This window comes from Scyliorhinus torazame, chromosome 2 (genome assembly GCF_047496885.1).
Source record: "Scyliorhinus torazame isolate Kashiwa2021f chromosome 2, sScyTor2.1, whole genome shotgun sequence".
Classification (NCBI taxonomy): Eukaryota; Metazoa; Chordata; class Chondrichthyes; order Carcharhiniformes; family Scyliorhinidae; genus Scyliorhinus; species Scyliorhinus torazame.
Window position 1 is genome coordinate 132,721,214 of NC_092708.1, and position 19,816 is coordinate 132,741,029.

At 47.8% G+C, this 19,816-nt stretch overlaps 1 protein-coding gene across 4 annotated transcripts in view; it reads right to left on the bottom strand.

The window, feature by feature from the left end:
* The window catches only part of ccdc141 (coiled-coil domain containing 141), a 340,177-nt gene that overhangs the window by 64,598 nt on the left and 255,763 nt on the right, over window positions 1-19,816 (bottom strand). For all 4 annotated transcript variants that reach the window (XM_072477265.1, XM_072477274.1, XM_072477256.1 and 1 more), the window contains exons 18-20: window positions 12,455-12,595; window positions 12,150-12,347; window positions 9,726-9,909 (exon numbers count right to left, since the gene is read on the bottom strand). In XM_072477265.1, coding sequence (XP_072333366.1) covers window positions 9,726-9,909; window positions 12,150-12,347; window positions 12,455-12,595 — 523 coding nt within the window. The remainder of the gene's footprint in view (window positions 1-9,725; window positions 9,910-12,149; window positions 12,348-12,454; window positions 12,596-19,816) is intronic.

A 19,816-nucleotide genomic window follows, 5' to 3' on the forward strand; every position in this document is an offset into this window, starting at 1 on the left:
ACCAACCTCCCACCCCGCCCTAGGCATAAAATCAGATTTTCTTCTAGTTTCTCTATAATCTCCCTTCATGTCCCCTCTGAGCTCAACTTGTCCATGAAGTTCATCTCCTGTTCCCTGGATCCTATTTCCATGAAACTGTCGGTCACGAAGTTGTCCTCCTGACCCCCCCATTAGCTGATATTGTAAACGGTTCTCCCTCTTCAGGTGTTGTTCCTTCTTCCTTTAAATTTGCCATCATCACGCCTCTCCTCCAAACAATCACCTCTTAACCCATCGGCCTTCCAAACTACCATCTCCAACCTTTCTTTCCTCTCAAAAGTCCTTGAATATGATACAGCCTCCAGGGTCTGTGCCCATCTTTCATGGAGCTCCATGTTTGAAACTTTCCAATCAGGTTTCCACCCCTGCTGCAGTACAAAAACAGCTCTTATAAATGACATCATATGTAACTGTGACAAAGGTAAATTTTCAATTTTCCCTCCCCGCCCTTCTCAACTTGCTTGCAGCCTTTGGCATGGTTGGCCACAGCATCTGGGAAGTCAGAAGGATTATTTTTGGGATGTTGAAATCAACACAGCTCAGGTAGCTTCCTGTGCTAACATATTGAACTGCCTGACGTCTGCAGGAAAAACATCCTCCTCAAAAACACCACCGACTGACAATCATTCTCCTCAAAAACACCACCGACTGACAATCATCCTCCTCAAAAACACCGCCGACGACAATCATTCTCCTCAAAAACACCGCCGACTGACAATCATCGTCCTCAAAAACACCGCCGACTGACAATCATCCTCCTCAAAAACACCACCGACTGACAATCATTCTCCTCAAAAACACCACCGACTGACAATCATCCTCCTCAAAAACACCACCGACTGACAATCATCGTCCTCAAAAACACCACCGACTGACAATCATTCGCCTCAAAAACACCACCGACTGACAATCATCCTCCTCAAAAACACCACCGACTGACAATCATCGTCCTCAAAAACACCACCGACTGACAATCATCGTCCTCAAAAACACCACCGACTGACAATCATCCTCCTCAAAAACACCACCGACTGACAATCATCCTCCTCAAAAACACCGCCGACTGACAATCATCCTCCTCAAAAACACCACCGACTGACAATCATCCTCCTCAAAAACACCACCGACTGACAATCATCCTCCTCAAAAACACCACCGACTGACAATCATTCTCCTCAAAAACACCACCGACTGACAATCATCCTCCTCAAAAACACCGCCGACTGACAATCATCCTCCTCAAAAACACCACCGACTGACAATCCTCCTCCTCAAAAACACCGCCGACGACAATCATTCTCCTCAAAAACACCGCCGACTGACAATTAACAAAGTACTCTCATTGACTCAGGACCCCAAAATTAAAAACCCACATGCTCGTTTGAAATTTAAAGTCTTGGCTGAAACACACTCCACATCCTTGCAACAAGGTAACTGACCGTGGACAACCCTCAACCAATTAAAGATGGGCCAGGGGAGAATTGGCCATTTGGCCCACAAATGTAACGTGATGTACAGCTCAGATTGTGACTGTGGCTATCGAAGCTAGACCATCGCCCACATACTGAACTTCCACACCGAGAAATCCATTCCTGGTGGCACCACAACACTTCACACTATGTCAGCTAAAGCCCTTGAATGGATTGTTAACCTTAACACTGAAATATAAAGGCATCCCCAGCCATAGAAATAAAATAGCCCACACTCTCTTCCCCCAACACTTCTCCATTGTTGTCCAGCTTTATGGGACTGCCCTTTACTGATTCTATTATCTATCTTTTTTTTTTTAAAATTCCAATTAAGGGGCAATTTAGCATGGCCAATGCCCCTACCCTGCACACCTTTGGGTTATGGGGGTATGGTAGTATGCATTAGGGGTCATGTGGGACTGTGAAGCCGTGATGTCATTGGCTGACAGATCCCAGGTCCTGGTTGGCTGTTGACATCTAGCTCCGCCCTGAAGGCGGAGTATAAGAACCAGGAGTTCTCCCCCGCAGGCCAGTTTGCTACTGAACTGCGGGGAACAAGTCACACTTAATAAAGCCTCATCGACTTCATCTCTATTCGTCTCTCGTGAGTCTTTGTGCGCTACAATTTATTAAGCGTGCTTAAAAGAACTATGGAGCTCAGGATCATCCCGGAATGCCTGAGGATCAGCCCCAACGCAGTGAACTCAGCAGCAGTTTTCAAACACTGGCAGACTTGTATCGAGTCCTACCTCAGAACGGCCCCCGGCCGGGTCACAGAAGACCAGAAACTACAGGTCCTGCACTCGAGGGTAAGCCCGGAAATTTTCCCTCTCATCGAAGACGCAGAGGATTTCCAGACGGCGTTCGCAGCACTAAAAAGCATCTATGTTCGCCCAGTGAACCAGATTTACGCACGCGACCAACTCGCAACGAGACGGCAAAGTGCCGGAGAATCGATAGATGAATTCTACGCCGCGCTACTAATTTTGGGACGGGCCTGCAGCTGCCCGCCGGTAAACGTGATGGAACACACGGACATGTTGATGCGTGATGCTTTTGTGGCTGGTATGAACTCTTCCCAAATCCGCCAAAGACTTTTAGAAAAAGAGTCGCTAGGACTCTCAGAGGCATGGGCCCTTGCAGCCTCACTAGATGTGGCCGCGCGAAACGCCCACGCCTACGGCCCCGACCGCGCGGCAGCCCCTTGGGCTCCGTGGACCCCCGTCGCGACAAACCCCCCCCCCACTCCCCCCCCCCCCCACCCCACAGGCTTGCGCAGTTCAGACGCCAAGTCGTCCCGGGGGAGCCCGCTGCTATTTCTGCGGCCAGGCGAAACACCCCCGGCAGCGCTGCCCGGCCCGCGCAGCGATTTGTAAGAGCTGCGGGAAAAAGGGCCATTTCGCGGCTGTGTGCCGTTCCCGGGAGGTCGCCGCTGTCCCCGGCGAACAAGGATTCCTGCGCGCTTCTAACGCTCCCCAACCCCTCCAGCGCCCCATGTACGACCCACAGGCGCAACCAGTTTGGGTCCCGGCCACCGCTGTCCAGCGCCCATGTACGACCCGCAGGCGCAACCAGTTTGGATCCCGGCCACCGCTGTCCCCGGAGAACAAGGCGATCTGCGCGTTTCTGACGCTCCCCAACCCCCCCAGCGCCCCATGTGCGACCCGCAGGCGCCGCCATTTTGGGTCCCGGCCACCACGAGGGGAAGAGGGGCGCCGCCATCTTGGGACCCCCCAGACCTGTGCGACGCATGGGGACGGCCATTTGGTCCACCCCCGCCGCCATCTTGTGACCCCCCAGCCATGTGCGATGCATGGGGGCGGCCATTTTGTTCACCCCCGCCGCCATCTTGGACGGCAACAACGGACCCCAGTGTCGACGGCTCCACGGGGTTCGAGGAAGACGCTCAAGCACTACGATCACGTCTGGCCTCAATGACGCTGGACCAAGCGCGGCCCCGGACGCTCCAGACGACGACAACAATGGTGCTGATAAACGGGCACGAGACACCATGCCTGGTCGACTCCGGGAGCACGGAAAGTTTCATCCACCCCGACACGGTAAGACGCTGTTTTTTGACCATCCGTCCCAGTGCGCAAAAGATTTCCCTAGCTGCAGGATCCCACTCCGTACAGGTTAAAGGCTTCTGCATAGTGACCCTAACGGTGCAAGGGAGGGAGTTTAAAAACGACAGGCTCTACGTCCTTCCCCAACTCTGCGCGCCCACATTACTGGGATTAGATTTCCAGTGCAACCTGCAGAGCCTAACGTTTCAATTCGGCGGCCCAATACCCCCACTCACTATCTGCGGCCTCGCAACCCTCAAGGTTGAGCCCCCATCCTTGTTTGCAAACCTCACCCCGGATTGCAAACCCGTCGTCACTAGGAGCAGACGGTACAGCGCCCAGGACCGGACATTCATTCGGTCCGAAGTCCAGCGGCTACTGAAGGAAGGCATAATCCAGGCCAGCAACAGTCCCTGGAGAGCACAGGTGGTAGTAGTAAAGACAGGGGAGAAGCAAAGGATGGTCATAGACTATAGCCAGACCATCAACAGGTACACACAACTAGATGCGTACCCTCTCCCCCGCATATCCGACATGGTCAATCGGATTGCCCAATATAAGGTCTTCTCCACCGTGGACCTCAAGTCCGCCTACCATCAGCTCCCCATTCGCCCAAGTGACCGCAAGTACACAGCCTTCGAGGCAGACGGGCGATTATACCACTTCCTAAGGGTCCCATTTGGCGTCACAAACGGGGTCTCGGTCTTCCAACGAGAGATGGACCGAATGGTTGATCAACACGGGTTGCAGGCCACATTCCCGTACCTCGACAACGTAACCATCTGCGGCCACGATCAGCAGGACCACGACGCCAACCTCCAAAAATTCCTCCAGACCGCTAAAACCTTGAACCTCACATACAACGAGGACAAGTGCGTGTTTAGCACAAACCGGCTAGCCATCTTGGGATACGTAGTGCGCAATGGGATAATAGGCCCCGACCCCGAACGCATGCGCCCCCTCATGGAATTTCCCCTCCCGCACTGCTCAAAAGCCCTAAAACGCTGCCTGGGGTTCTTTTCATATTACACCCAGTGGGTCCCCCAGTACGCAGACAAGGCCCGCCCCCTAATACAGACCACGACCTTCCCTCTGTCGACAGAGGCTTGCCAGGCCTTCAGCCGCATCAAAGCGGATATCGCAAAGGCCACGATGCGCGCCATCGACGAGTCCCTCCCCTTCCAGGTCGAGAGCGACGCCTCCGATGTAGCTCTAGCGGCCACCCTTAACCAAGCGGGCAGGCCCGTGGCCTTTTTCTCCTGAACCCTCCACGCTTCAGAAATCCGCCACTCCTCAGTGGAAAAGGAAGCCCAAGCCATAGTGGAAGCTGTGCGACATTGGAGGCATTACCTGGCCGGCAGGAGATTCACTCTCCTCACGGACCAACGGTCGGTAGCCTTCATGTTCGATAATGCACAGCGGGGCAAAATTAAGAACGACAAGATCGTAAGGTGGAGGATCGAGCTCTCCACCTTCAACTATGAGATCATGTACCGTCCTGGAAAGCTGAACGAGCTGTCCGATGCCCTATCCCGCGGCACATGTGCCAACGCACAAATTAACCGCCTCCAAACCCTCCACGAGGACCTCTGCCACCCGGGGGTCACTCGGTTCTACCACTTTATAAAGTCCCGCAACCTCCCCTACTCTGTGGAGGAGGTCCGTACAGTCAAAAGGAACTGCCACATCTGCGCAGAGTGCAAACCGCACTTTTTCAGGCCGGATGGTGCGCACCTGATCAAGGCTTCCCGTCCCTTTGAACGCCTTAGTCTGGATTTCAAAGGCCCGTCCCCTCCACCGACCGCAACATATACTTCCTGAACGTGGTGGACGAGTACTCCCGTTTCCCCTTCGCCATCCCCTGCCCTGACATGACAGCGGCCACAGTCATTAAAGCCCTTAACACCATATTCACACTGTTCGGTTGCCCCGCATACGTCCACAGCGACAGGGGGTCCTCCTTTATGAGTGACGAGCTGCACCAGTTCCTGCTCAGCAACGGTATAGCCTCGAGCAGGATGACCAGCTACAACCCCCGGGGGAACGGGCAAGTAGAGAGGGAGAACGGCACGGTCTGGAAGACCGTCCTACTGGTCCTACAGTCCAGGGACCTCCCAGTTTCACGGTGGCAGGAGGTCCTCCCGGATGCTCTCCACTCCATCCGGTCGCTACTGTGTACTAGCACTAACCAAACGCCTCACGAGCGCCTCCTTGTCTTCCCCAGGAAGTCCTCCTCTGGAACGTCGCTGCCGACCTGGCTGGCGGTCCCAGGACCCATCTTGCTCCGAAAACATGTGCGGGCGCACAAGTCGGACCCGTTGGTCGAGAGGGTTTGCCTCCTCCACGCGAACCCGCAGTACGCTTACGTGGAGTACCCCGACGGCCGACAGGACACGGTCTCCCTGCGCGATCTGGCGCCCGCCGGCAACACGCACACACCACCGACACCAATCACCCCCTCCCTGCCACCGGCGCACCCCGCGAGCGCCCCCTTCCCGGGAGGATCGGTCCTCCTCCCAGGTCCGACCAGAAGTGAAGCTGAAGCAGAAACCGTAAGGCTCCCGGAGACGACAACACGGGAACCAGCACCACCACCGGGGCCGAGGCGATCGACGAGGACGACCAGACCGCCCGACCGACTCGTGGCATCGATGTAACACTACAATGTTGTGGACTTTAATGAGAACTCTTTCCTTTTCCCCCTTTTACTGTAAATAGTTCAAAACAAAAAAAAAAACCTCTGTACATGCTGTGATGACATGCAAACGTTTTCCTCCCAGGACCAACCTTGTAAACCCTTACCACCATACGAAGCACCACCCCGCCGGGTTCATTTTTAACACGGGGTGAATGTGGTAGTATGCATTAGGGGTCATGTGGGACTGTGAAGCCGTGATGTCATTGGCTGACAGATCCCAGGTCCTGGTTGGCTGTTGACCTCTAGCTCCGCCCTGAAGGCGGAGTATAAGAACCAGGAGTTCTCCCCCACAGGCCAGTCTGCTACTGAACTGCGGGGAACAAGTCACGCTTAATAAAGCCTCATCGACTTCATCTCTATTCGTCTCTCGTGAGTCTTTGTGCGCTACAGGGGGTGAGACCCATGCAGGCACAGGGAGAATGTGCAAACGCTACACAGATAGTGACCCAGCGTCGGGATTGAAAGCGGGTCCTCGGCACTGTGAGGCAGCAGTGCTAACCATTGCACCACCGCGCTGCCCAGAGATTCTTATCGATCTAACCATAGCCAAAAAAGCACTTTCAATGGTTTCTCTTCCTACCCCTGCACAGTTACCTCTGATGTCCCCCAAGGATTTATCCTTGGTCCACTCCTATTTCCCATCTACATGCTGCCCCTCAACAACGTCATCTGAAGACACAGTGTTAGCTTTCACTTGTACGCTGATACCCAGTTCTACCTCACAACCTCGACTTCTCCACTGTTGCTAAATTATCAGATTGCTTATCCCACATCTAGTACTAGATGAGCAGAAGTTTCCTCCTATTAGACATTGCGAAGTCTGAAGCCATTGTTTTCCGTTCCAGATCCAAATTCCATTCCCCAGCTATGGCATCCATCTCTTTTCCTGGCAACAGAGATGAGGCCAGTCCGCTCGCACCCCATTGATCCAGAGATGAGCTTCCAACCTCATATTCATGTCATCACCTATTTCCACCTCCACAACATCGTCCAATTTCTCCATAACATCGTCCAATATCAGCTCATCTGCTGAAATCGCATTTGTGCCTTTATTACTCCAGACTTGACTATTCCAACTCACTTTTGCTGGTCTCTCACATTCTAAATTCATTTAACACAATGTCATCCAAAATTCTGCTGCCCGTGCCTTAACTCACAGCACCCTCTTATGCTCACTGGCCCTTACACATCCCTGCTTCCAAATCCCTCCATGGCCTCACCCCTCTACAGCTCCATAATCTCCTCTAGCTCCATAACCTGTCAAGATATTTGCGCTCATCCAATTCTGGCTTCCTGTGCATCCCAAATTTTATAGTTGTTCCATCATTGGTGGCCCTGCCTTCAGTTGTCTCGGCCCCATGCTAAGGACCACCGTCCGATAACTCTCGGACTCGCTTCCTTGCTCTCTTCCCAAAGAAACTCCTTCAAACCCACTTTTTTGACCAAGCCTTTGATCATCTGACCTAATGGGTGGGATTTTCCAGCCCCCCCTGCAGTGCGTTTTCCAACAACAGAGGGGGTCCACCATTAGACTGTGGCAGATCTTCTGGTCCTGCTGATTTCTACAGGGTTTTGCATGGCCTGCACCCTCCACCGCTGGGGAAACCTGCTGCGGGGGCTGGCCATTGTCAGGACCGGAAAATCCCACCGACAGCAAGGGCGAAGCGTTCCGCCCAATATCATCTTATGTGGTTCACTGTCATACTTTGTTTTATAATGATCCTTTGAGGCACCTTATGACATTTTATTATGTTGAATAAATACTAAATAAATAAGTAATTGTTGTTGTAATTTCAAGAAGGAATTAGATATAGCTCTTGGGGCCAAAAGGGTCAAGGGTCATGGGAGGGAAGGCAGGATCAGGGTATTGAACTTGATGATCAGCCATGATCATAATGAATGGTGGAGCAGGCTCCTGCTTCTATTTTCTAAGTTTCTATGTTTGTATTCATGAACACATAAATGATTAAAAGAATTCTGAACAATAATAAACATGGAGGTGTCAGAAATAGTTGTGATGGAAATATATTCAACAACAACAGCTTGCCAATATATCATAATTCTAACATATAAAAGATAAAAATAAGAAAATATGGAATTTTTACACACAAAAAATTGCCAGATGCAATGGGCTTAAATCCTGTCCTTCCACTTCTAAAAAGTGGGTTCGGCCAGATTGAGAGGATGGAAATTTTCCTAGTTTGTTGTAATGACTTTTTTTAACATGAGCTTAGATTGTTTGGAGACTTGGGCAGAGAGATGGCAGATGGAGTTTAATCCGGACAAATGTGTGGTAATGCATTTTGGAAGGTCTAATGCAGGTAGGGAATATACAGTGAACGGTAGAACCCTCAAGAGTATCGAAAGTTAGAGAGATCTAGGAGTATAGGTTCACAGGTCACTGAAAGGGGCAACACAGATGGAGAAGGTAGTCAAGAAGGCATACGGCATGCTTGCCTTCATTGGCCGGGGCATTGAGTATAAGAATTGGCAAGTCATGTTGCAGCTGTATAGAACCTTAGTTAGGCCACACTTGGAGTATGGTGTTCAATTCTGGTCGCCACACTACCAGAAGGATGTGGAGGCTTTAGAGAGGGTGCAGAAGAGATTTACCAGAATGTTGCCTGGTATGGAGGGCATTAGCTATGAGGAGCGGTTGAATAAACTCAGTTTGTTCTCACTGGAACGACGGAGGTTGAGGGCGAACTGATAGAGGTCTACAAAATTATGAGGGGCATAGACAGAGTGGATAGTCAGAGGCTTTTCCCCAGGGTAGAGGGGTCAATTGCTAGGGGGCATAGGTTTAAGGTGCGAGGGGCAAGGTTTAGAGTAGATGTACGAGGCAAGTTTTTTTACACAGAGGGTAGTGGGTGCCTGGAACGCGCTACCGGAGGAGGTGGTGGAAGCAGTGACGATAGTGATATTTAAGGGGCATCTTGACAAATACATGAATAGGATGGGAATAGAGGGATACGGACCCAGGAAGTGTAGAAGATTATAGTTTAGTCGGGCAGCATGGTCGGCACGGGCTTGAAGGGCCCAAGGGCCTGTTCCTGTGCTGTACATTTCTTTGTTCTGGTCTCAATTCAGATAATTCTTGGTATGGGACCACAAAACATAACCTTTCTTTAATTGCCATCAATTGGCAATCTCACTCAAAGGGACCATTAGACAGCTGTTGTGCCTAGTTCGATCTTGTAAATATATACACTCGAGTAATGGGACGGTTTCTTTCTACAGATTGGATTGAGGCATGTTGTTGGGACAGTGGGAAAAGAAAAAGAGTTGAACATTGTTAGGACAGGGCAAAAGGAGATTTATTCTGACCATTCTAGATGAAGCCGGAATGCCTGCTTGGTGTCCAATAAGGTAAGCATTCATTCCCCTGCATTAACATTGATTAGCTTGCTGAACACAAAAACTTTTAAAAATACAATAATTATTCGCTCTAACCATATAGTCGCATTGCCAGTTCTGTGATTTGTTGGATTCTCTCCTCTTGCTGTGGTACGGTGGGCCACACAAACTTCTCAAACTGCTTGTAGAGAACTCCCACTGCTTCCTTTGTCTTGCACTCAGCTGAATACTTCCCAACTCTAACAACTGTACCACTTGCATCTTCACACCAAAACTGACTCTGAAATGTATAAATAGGCAAATTGATATATTTAATAGTACATGCAGATAAATGAATTTGTTTGAAAATGACGCAATACTTGTTATCATTTACTGTTTCTAGAAAATGTACTCAATCTATCAATGTTGGAGCACTAAAGGCCATCCAACATATCAAGTCCTTTCTTTCCACAGACCATGAACAATTTTCCATCAGGCATTCTCCCGCATGTCGCTACTTTGTCTCTATTACTGAAAGAGGCATAAATGCTAGATTATTTTAGATGCCACCATACACCACATCAGTGGATGGCACAGTAGCACAGAGGCTTCACAGCTCCAGGATCCCAGGTTCGATTCCCAGCTTGCGTCACTGTTGGTGCAGAGGTTGCACGTTCTCCCCGTGTCTGCGTGGGTTGCCTCTGGGTGCTCCGGTTTCCTCCACAGTCCAAAGATGTGCAGGTTAGGTGGATTGGCCATGCTAAATTGCCCTTAGTGTCTAAAACGGTTAGGTGGGGTTACTGGGTTACGGGGATAGGGTGGAGGTGTGGGCTTAGGTAGAGTGCTCATTCCAAGGGCTGGTGCATACTCGATGTGCCGAATGGCCTTCTTCTGCATTGTAAATTCCATGATTCTATGATCAATATACAGCAAGGGGCTACTATGCTGGTTTAGCTTAGTTGGCTGTCCAGATGGTTTCTGATGTAGAGCAAAGCCAACAGCGTGGGTTCAATTGCCATACTAGCTGAGGTTATTGATGAAGCCACTGCCTTCTCAACACTGCTCTTCGCCCGAGGTGTGGTGATCCTCAGGTTAAATCACCACCAGTCCACTCTCCCCCTCAAAGGGGAAAGCAGCCTATGATCATCTGGGACTATGGCGACTTTACTTAATTTACTATGCTTTAATTAGGTTTGTGATTTATGACCGGAGTACATCTGAAATTATCTTGTTGATTATAGCTCCAATTTGTCTTTCCAGATATGCTCAATGAACATTGGACAATCACGTCCAAACCCTTTCCCTCATCTACCTTGGCTATTGGGCATACACTCTGTTTTATACTATCATGTGAATTTAATTAGGCCAGATCCCTTTAATTGGTATCTATCCAACAAATTGCCATGTGTGCCATGAATATATTTCATAATGTGCAAATACAGAAATATTCCAATATTAGCTCATGCCTCCATGTGTCTCATCAATCATTTTGAGGAATAAGGTTAGCTCAGATGGTTCGAGCGTGGTGCTAATAATGCCAAGGTCATGGTTTTGATCCGGTACTGGCCAACATTGCTAACCACTCATAAATTCAACAAGGTGCCTGGCAGGTTTAGTCCCAACCACTTCGCCAACGTGTTTCTGCGTGGTTTTGACTAATGTGGAGCAGTGCAAAATCCCTTTTTTCTAGGGGCAGCATGGAGACACAGTAGTTAGCATTGTTGCCGCACAGCACCAAGGACCCGGGTTCAATTCCGGTCTTGGGTGACTTCCTCCCAGTGTCTGTATGGGCTTCCTTCAGATGCTCCGATTTCCTCCCAGAGTACAAAGATGTGCAGGTTAGGTGGAATGGTCAAGCTAAATTGCCCCTTAGTTCAAAAAAATGGTCAGGTTGGGTTATGGGGTTGCAGGGTTAGGCCGGTGTGGGCTTAGGTATCCAGTGCTCTTTCAGAGGGTTGGTATAGACACGATGTGCCGAATGGTCTCCTTCTGCACTATAGGGATTCTATGATTCTATGAAGGTTTTACGGTGTAAAAACGTACAGTGCACTAGCTTGTGCCGGAATGAAAATGACATGGAGAAAGAGTGTAACAGATTTGTTCCTAAGATAAGAGAGCCTCTTCCCAAATCAATCCAAGAGAAAACACAATGCTTAAGTTCCACTTCCTGTATTTCACATACCATTTAAAAATACAGTTTATCTCCATTCACTCGACTGGGCTCTGAAAAGTAATTTAGGATCTATGCGCTCATCAGAACATGTGCTCAGGATTTTTTTAGTTGCATCTCCTGTTTTCAGACATACATCGTTTCAGTTACTCACGTTTAATATAAAAAATATACGACATTATTTAAAACGATTTTTAAAAAAAATTCCCAATAATCTCATGAGCTGAAAACAAGTGTGGAATAAACAATGGTCTAGCAACTTAATAAAGTTGGCGATATTCAACGAAAAAACAATTTTCACTATGTTGTTACTAAAGCAAAAATTAAATTAAGTTGAAATCTATACCAGTGCAATAATTTGCATTACTCACCTCTTCCATAGCCTGCTGCAATTGTATGGTCATGTCCAAGCTTTGTTTGTATTCCTCCACTGTCTTGTCAAGTTCATTCACCTGTTTCTGTAATTCATTCAAGGATTCTTCAAGTACATTTATTTCTGCTCTGGGGACATGCTTTTCCAGCACGGTAGTGCCTTTTGTCACATACTGAATCATTTTCTTATTGAATATCTTTTAAACACAGAAAGCACAACATGAACTTAGGGATCAGAGTTAGTGCCACCAAATTATTACAGTTCAGTGGTTGAAAACTAAACAAAATAGGTGCACACAGTTACCTCAAATCTTTCAGTATATATTTCAACTTGCTGGGCTTGATTTCGGACAGCTTTCAGATTGCGGGATTTCTCATTTTTCTTCAGGTAACTAAATTTCAAGTTGTTAAACTTCTTCTTGAGTTCTTTATAGGATTCCTTTAACTAAAGATATATATTTTACAGAATTATTATTTATTCATTACATCAACTTTAAAAGTGAACTTCAAAGGGGGTTATTCTCCAGCCGTGTGTCGCCTGACGCCATTATGTCAGGAGAATTCTAGGAGAGGCCTGAAAAGGGATTTGCGCTGAACAAATGATGCTCCCGGACCCTCCCAGCAGATGTAACCTGGTTCACGACCTCACTGGGCATGAACCAGATGAGTATATTAAAATTCTCATTTTAATATGCTGGATTTAGCTTTAAGCTAAATTCTTCCAGCTCCTGCAATTCCTCCACCAACCAGCGCAACATAAAGCGCGGTGTGCATCACTACTGGTCTCCACAAATGGAGACCAGATGTGATGTCCACTCTGGGGGTGCTCAGACCTGGTACCGGCGATTGGGGGGACCTTATTCAGCTATTGGGTGGGGGTGTGGAGGGTTGGGGGTCTTTGCTGCTGGGAAGGGGGGGGGTGTCTGTAGTGTTCTTCTGAGGTCGGCCTGATCTCTGAGGATCAGCCTTGCTGGCGTCTTTGGGTTCCACTCATCTCATTTTTGGCACAAATCACTCCTGGCTCCAAAAAAAAAAAACTAAGTGCGGAAAGGTCACAATTGGAATTGCACCAGAACCCCTGCCGCGACTTGCACTGACTTTCACATCCGAAAATACTTAATCATTTTTTGGGAGAATTCCACCCAAATAGTTAGATCAAAATATTCTTGATAAAATCAGGGCGATGGTAGTAAAATACATAATAAATATCCAGTCATAAAGGAGTTGGTTTTCATTTACCTTAACAATATTACAAAAGGATTATACCTAATTGTTAAGATACAAAGACAGTGGCCGGGATTCTCCGTTACGATTGCGCCCCACTACCACTGCTAGCGAGGAGGGAGAATTTGGGCTCAGCCAAATCTCCCATTCACTGCAGTGAGACTGGAGAATCCCGCTGCCATGAACAGATGGAGAATCCTGCCCATTGCCTTTGTCATTACACCAAATAACCATTATAAAGTAATGATTATAGATATTGTATTCTTGGTTTTCTATGATAATGCAAATATTCAAACATTTCAGTTGCATTTAAAGAGGAACAGATTTTATGGCTTTCTGGCCGACAGAGTCATGAAGTGAGTTGGGAGAACTAACAGCTTGTTTTCAACCGAGGAGACAAAAGCAGAAGTTAGGTCATAGCAAAAGAAATTTGTCATAGTATATCAATGGATGCCAATGTCAGCTGTTATGGAAAGTCATACCAACCATAACAGCACTGTTATTGGAGATATTAACGACAACAGCATAAGGAAAATCTGTAGTTTATTCAAGCATAAAAGAAGGTTATGTAGTTGAAATATATTTAATAATAATAATCTTTTATTGTCACAAGTAGGCTTACATTAACACTGCAATGAAGTTACTGTGAAAAGCCCCTCATCGCCACATTCCGGCGCCTGTTCGGGTACACAGAGGGAGAATTCAGAATTCTCAGCTGGTACGGGAATTGAACCCGCACTGCTGGCCTTGTTCTGCAAAACAAACTAGTTGTCTAGCCCACTGAGCTAAACCAACTTCCATTGAGCTAAACCAGCTTTGAGGAGTGGGTTGACCAACTGCCGTGGATATTTTGATATCATCTTGGAATTTGATCTCCCATCCTGTGTCCCAGGCAAGGATTACTGGGGCAGGGGTGAGCGGGGGGGAAACATGTCATTGAGTCATGGAATCATACAATTTACAGTGCAGAAGGAGGCCATTTGGCCTAGCGAATCTGCACCGGCCCTCAGAAAGAGCACCCTACTTAAGCCCACACCTCCACCCTATCCCCGTAACCCAGTAACCCAACCTAACCTTTTTGGACACTAAGGGCAATTTAGCAAAGCCAGTCCACCTAATCTGCACAGCTTTGGACTGTGGGAGGAAACTGAGCACCCCGGAGGAAACTCACGCAGACACAGGGAGACCGGGACACAGACAGTGACCCAAGCCGGGAATCGAACCTGGGGCCCTGGAGCTGTGAAGCAACTGTGCTACCACTGTGCTACCATGCTGTCCCATGGAGGTTTACAGTATGGAAACAGGCCCTTTGGACAAACCTGTCAATGACACACAGTTTTTAGCACTAAACTATTCCCAATTGCCCGCATTTGACGCATATCCCTCTATATCCATCTTACCCATATAACTGTCTAAAGGCTTTTTAAAAGACAAAATTGTACCCGCCTCTACTATTACCTCTGGCAGCTCGTTCCAGACATTCACCACCCTCTATGTGAAAAAAATGCCCCTCTGGACCCTTTTGTATCTCTCCCCTCTCACCTTAACCTATGCCCTCTCGTTTCAGACTCCCCTACCTTTGGGAAAAGATGTTGACTGTCTATCTTATCTATGCCATTCATTATTTTATAGACCTCTATAAGGTCACTCCTAAGCCTCCTACGTTCCAGGGAAAAAAGTCCCAGTCTATCCAGCCTCTCCTTATAACTCAAACCATCAAGTCCCGGTGGCATCCTAGTAAATCTTCTCTCCACTCTTTCTAGTTCAATAATATCCTTTCTATTATAGGGTGACCAGAACTTTTTGATTTTATTTGATTTATTATTGTCACATGTATTAGTATACAGTGAAAATTATTGTTTCTTGCATGCTATACAGGCAACGCATACCGTACATAGGGAAGGAAGGAGAGACTACAGAATGTAATGTTACAGTCATAGCTAGGGTGCAGAGAAAAGATTAACTTAATACAAGGTAGGTCCATTCAAAAGTCTGATGGCAGCAGGGAAGAAGCTGTTCTTGAGTCGGTTGGTACGTGACGTCAAAGTTTTGTATCTTTTTCCTGACTGAAGAAGGTGGAAGAGAGTATGTCCGGGGTGCGTGGGGTCCTTAATTATGCTGGTTGCCTTTCCGAGACAGCGGGTATTATAGACAGAGTCAATGGATGGGAGCTTGGTTTACGTGATGGACTGGGCTACATTCACAACCTTTTGTAATTTCCTGTGGTCTTGGGCACAACAGGAACCATACCAAGCTGTGATACAACCAGATAGAACGCTTTTAATGGTGCATCTGTAAAGGTTGTTGAGAGTGGTAGCTGACATGCCAAATTTCCTTTTGATCTTCTGAGAAAGTTGGTGGGCTTTCTTAACTATAGTGTCGGCATGGGGGGCACAAGGACAGGTTGTTGGTGAACTGTACACCTAAAAACTTGAAGCTCTCGACCCTTTCTACTTCATTCCCATTGATGTAGACAGGGGCATGTTCTCCTCTACACTTCCTGAAGTCGATGACAATCTCCTTCGTTTTGTTGACATTGAGGGAGAGATTATTGTCGTCACACCAGTTCACCAGATTCTCTACCTCATTCCTGTACTCTGTCTCGTCATTGTTTGAAATCTGACCCACTAAGGTGGTGTCATGAGCAAATTTGAAAATCGAGTTGGAGGGGAATTTAGCCGCACAGTCATAGGTGTATAAGAGTATAGTCGGGGGCTAAGAACACAGCCTTGTGGGGCACTGGTATTGAGGATGAGCGTGGAGGAGGTGAACTGAACACAGTATGGCTAACTAATGTCTTGTACAACTTCAACAAGACGTCCCAACTCTTGTATTCAATTTTTTGACCAATGAAAGGAGGGGGAAGGGGATGGAATGGGGGGGGGGGGGGGGGGGGGGGGGGGGGGGAAGAGACGTGGGGGGTATGAGTCGTTGTCTGGTGGTGGGGAAGAGGAGTCCAGGCTAGCGGCAGCAGCATTCTGAGCCAGGCATAAGTGCAAGGAGCTGGGACCAACACAGGTCACGGGGATTCCAGCTACCTAGAGGCGTGGGTGGGGACAGCAGGTGTGAGGGGGAGTGAGTTCCAGGCAGGCCCAAGATTAGGGTTCTAGTAAGAGATGAGAGGATGGGTATGCCCAGGCAGGCATGAGGGGGCGTGAGATCCGGGCTTCATTGGTCACTTTGCCGGTCTCACCAGGGCCTGCCCCATCACCACTCCTCCAGTGAAGTGTCCCTTAATCTTTCCACCAAGGTCATCACCCTGTTTAGGAATTTCCAGCTATGTTTATTGATCATTCATTTAAATCTCTACTCACAGAGGGAATTGTCAGTACATTGGGAGGAGGAATTGGTTTGTGTTGTGTTTCTTTCTGGAATTAAAATGGGTGCAAAGCATACCAATTCAGCAGTAGGCCAGCCTGTGCCCAACTGTGCAGGCCTTGGTCCCGCTGTTCAATTTGTAGGGATAATTTTTTAGACAGCCCAAATGAACCGTAGCTGAAGTATCCCGCTACGGCAGCAGCCCCTGTGGAAGCCAACTCGAGGTAAATTTGTAAAGTTTTGCTCTCTGTGGAATCCAGGAGAACAGGAATGCTTCCCCTGACCCCACAGTCCTGGTGATTGCCCCACTCCTAATTTGCCTGGAATGAACACTTTCTGGAATTTATCTGCTCAGAAGGCCTGAAATTGATTTTTATTGGAGGGTGAACTGCCTGCACGAGATGGCCGGTAACCTCACCTCAAAGGTTTAGCAGAGGCCCCAATAAACAATTCCTGGACACTCTTGGTCATATTGATTGGATGCTGCTGAGTTAAACAATCCAGTCTAATGTCTATCCCAATGTGGAAAATCTATGACCTTGAAATCATGTTACGGGATTACAGGATATGAATGCTCAGCATCTTTCTATGAACTTGCTCTGTCCACTACTTTAGAAAAGATGGTAGTAACCGGTTCAAAATAAATGGCAAATTTACAACATTATACCAAGGCCTATAATATTAATATGTCACAATGTCCATCGATTTCGAATAAGTACATTGATGTTTAGTAATATTATATATTAATAGGCAAATTTATAATCCTTTCATTTCCTATTTCAGATTTGTCACCATTTGATTTATTCCCTTTGTTTTTTCCAGATAAATCCGAGAGGTTAGCGGGTAACATATTCTCAATGCCATTCTAATAGTTGTCCGAGAATGAAGTGTAGGAATCTCTGACTCTCCTTCTTCTGATCCCATGCCCCCCACTCCAACCATCTTCCCAATGAATTTGACAGCAAGAATTCAGTGCAGTGAGGGATGAACCCTCAATCTTACCACGTTGGATTACTGTTCCACTTAGTTTCAATTTCACCTTAATGCTGTACTAATGAATTTACAAATATAGCAGTCATAGAGTTGACTCATGACATTATTTCTTCATAAACAAACTATTTCTTTTACCTGGAACAAAACATTTGCAAATTTGAAAAGATTGCTAAAAAATTGCTGTTTGCAACAACACTGAGTGATAGATTTATTTTAGCTGTCATTAGAAGTCTTGTTTAAAACCAGCAAATAACTGGCAATGTTGGAGAACGATTTCTAGAAATGCTGAATTATTAGTTTGGGAATCACACCATTATACTTCAGACTCGTGACAAAGAAAAACAACTGTTTGGGTGTCCTCTCCTCTGGGTCTTTTTATAGGTCGACAGTCATTTGCTACTTTTAAACATGATGGCAGAACTCCCAATGCAGCCGCTGAGCTTGTTGATTTGCTGATATTTCACAAGGGCCCACACAGTTAAACATACAGTGTAGCTCGGTGTGCAAGCAGTTTAGTCTTTCTAGTTCAGATATAATTGTCTAACCACAAGTCTGATGATTTACAGTTGTCATTTAGTATCGCTCTGAGAGTGATAGTTGCCAAGTATAGCTTTTATGTCAAACTGTGGTATGAACAGAGCTCCTGCTATCATCTGTTGAAACTTCCAGCAATGAAAGCATTTTAACATTTCTAAATCTTCACTTTACACCAGTCCAGTTGTTATATCTCTGGACTAGCAACTCGGCTGAGGGTTTAAAATCAAGAAATAGAAATATTTTGTTGAAAATTAGCACCGTGGCAATTTCTTCAAACTGAAATGTTAATCACAAGCAAATTTTTTGAACCAAATAGAAAATATTTTAATCACCTATGTTTCCCCAATACTCAGTTTAAGTTTGAGGTTATATTTGTCACTCAAACATGCTCATTCATGCTGAGAGGGGGAAAAAATTAATGACACATTGCCTTAGTTAACATGTACAGAATTTCTAATCGATATCTGTATGTTTTGAGCTGGATGTAAAAGATTGGAAGCACCAGCCGCTGACCATTCTGAGCAGCTGTGCTGATTTTGTTTAGTCAGGTGTGGAAGGTGTTAGGTAAAACACTTGAATGGTTGGCTGTATAACAGCTACCAAGTCTTTAATAATTTGTAGTACCCTCAATAACGACACGAGAGTGTGGAATGGTAAATGAAGGCTTTAATAAGCAGAGAACTAGCCAGTTACCGAGACTTGTGCTTACTGAGTGCCGCCTACAGGGCGCCACCTTATATACAGCTCCCTGGTGGGCGGAGTCGGAGGAGGAGTTCCCCAGGGTTCCAAACCCGGACTTAAAGGGGCATCACCTACATGGTGTTAAGGGTACAGTAACCATTCATCACATTCAACCCGTTTAAAAAAAAACACAAAGCCCGTCGGGGTGAAGTGGAATCACATGTCTATTCTTTTTGGCAGCCTGCTCGTCCTCGACGACCTTCTCAGCTCGGGCGGTGGTGCGGCGGACACGGACGTCTTTGGTGAGGGTACATCCGGGAGCACAGTGGTCGGAGCTTTCGTCCTGGTCGGAGTAGGGGGTCGGGGGCTGGGGGAATAGCTGGGGCTGGGGGTAGTGGTGCCGGTGCCGGCGGAGAGTGTGGAGGGGGGGTCGCTAGGGGGAGGGCGTGGTCGGTGTCTACCACCGGAGTGGGGGTCCCAGGGGGGCATCAGTGGGGGAACCAGCGGGTGCCAGGTCCCGTAGGGAAGCCGCGAGGAGGGGGGCGTCAGTAGTGGGGGAACCAGCGGGTGCCAGATCCCGGAGGGAAACCGTGTCTTGCCTGCCATCGGGGTGCTCGACGTAGGCATATTGGGGGTTGCCATGTAGCAGTAGGACCCTCTCGACCAGGGGGTCCATTTTATGGCTCCTTGCGTGCCTCCGGAGAAGAACAGGTCCCAGAGTCGTCAGCCAAGGTGGAAGCGAGACCCCGGAGGTGGACCTCCTGGGGAAGACAAACAAGCGGTTGTGAGGGGTCTCATTCGTGGCCGTGCAGAGGAGCGACATAATGGAGTGGAGGGCATTGGGTAGGACCTCCTGCCAGCGGGTGGTTGGGAGACTTCTCGACTGTAGGGCCAGAAGGACAGCCTTCCAAAC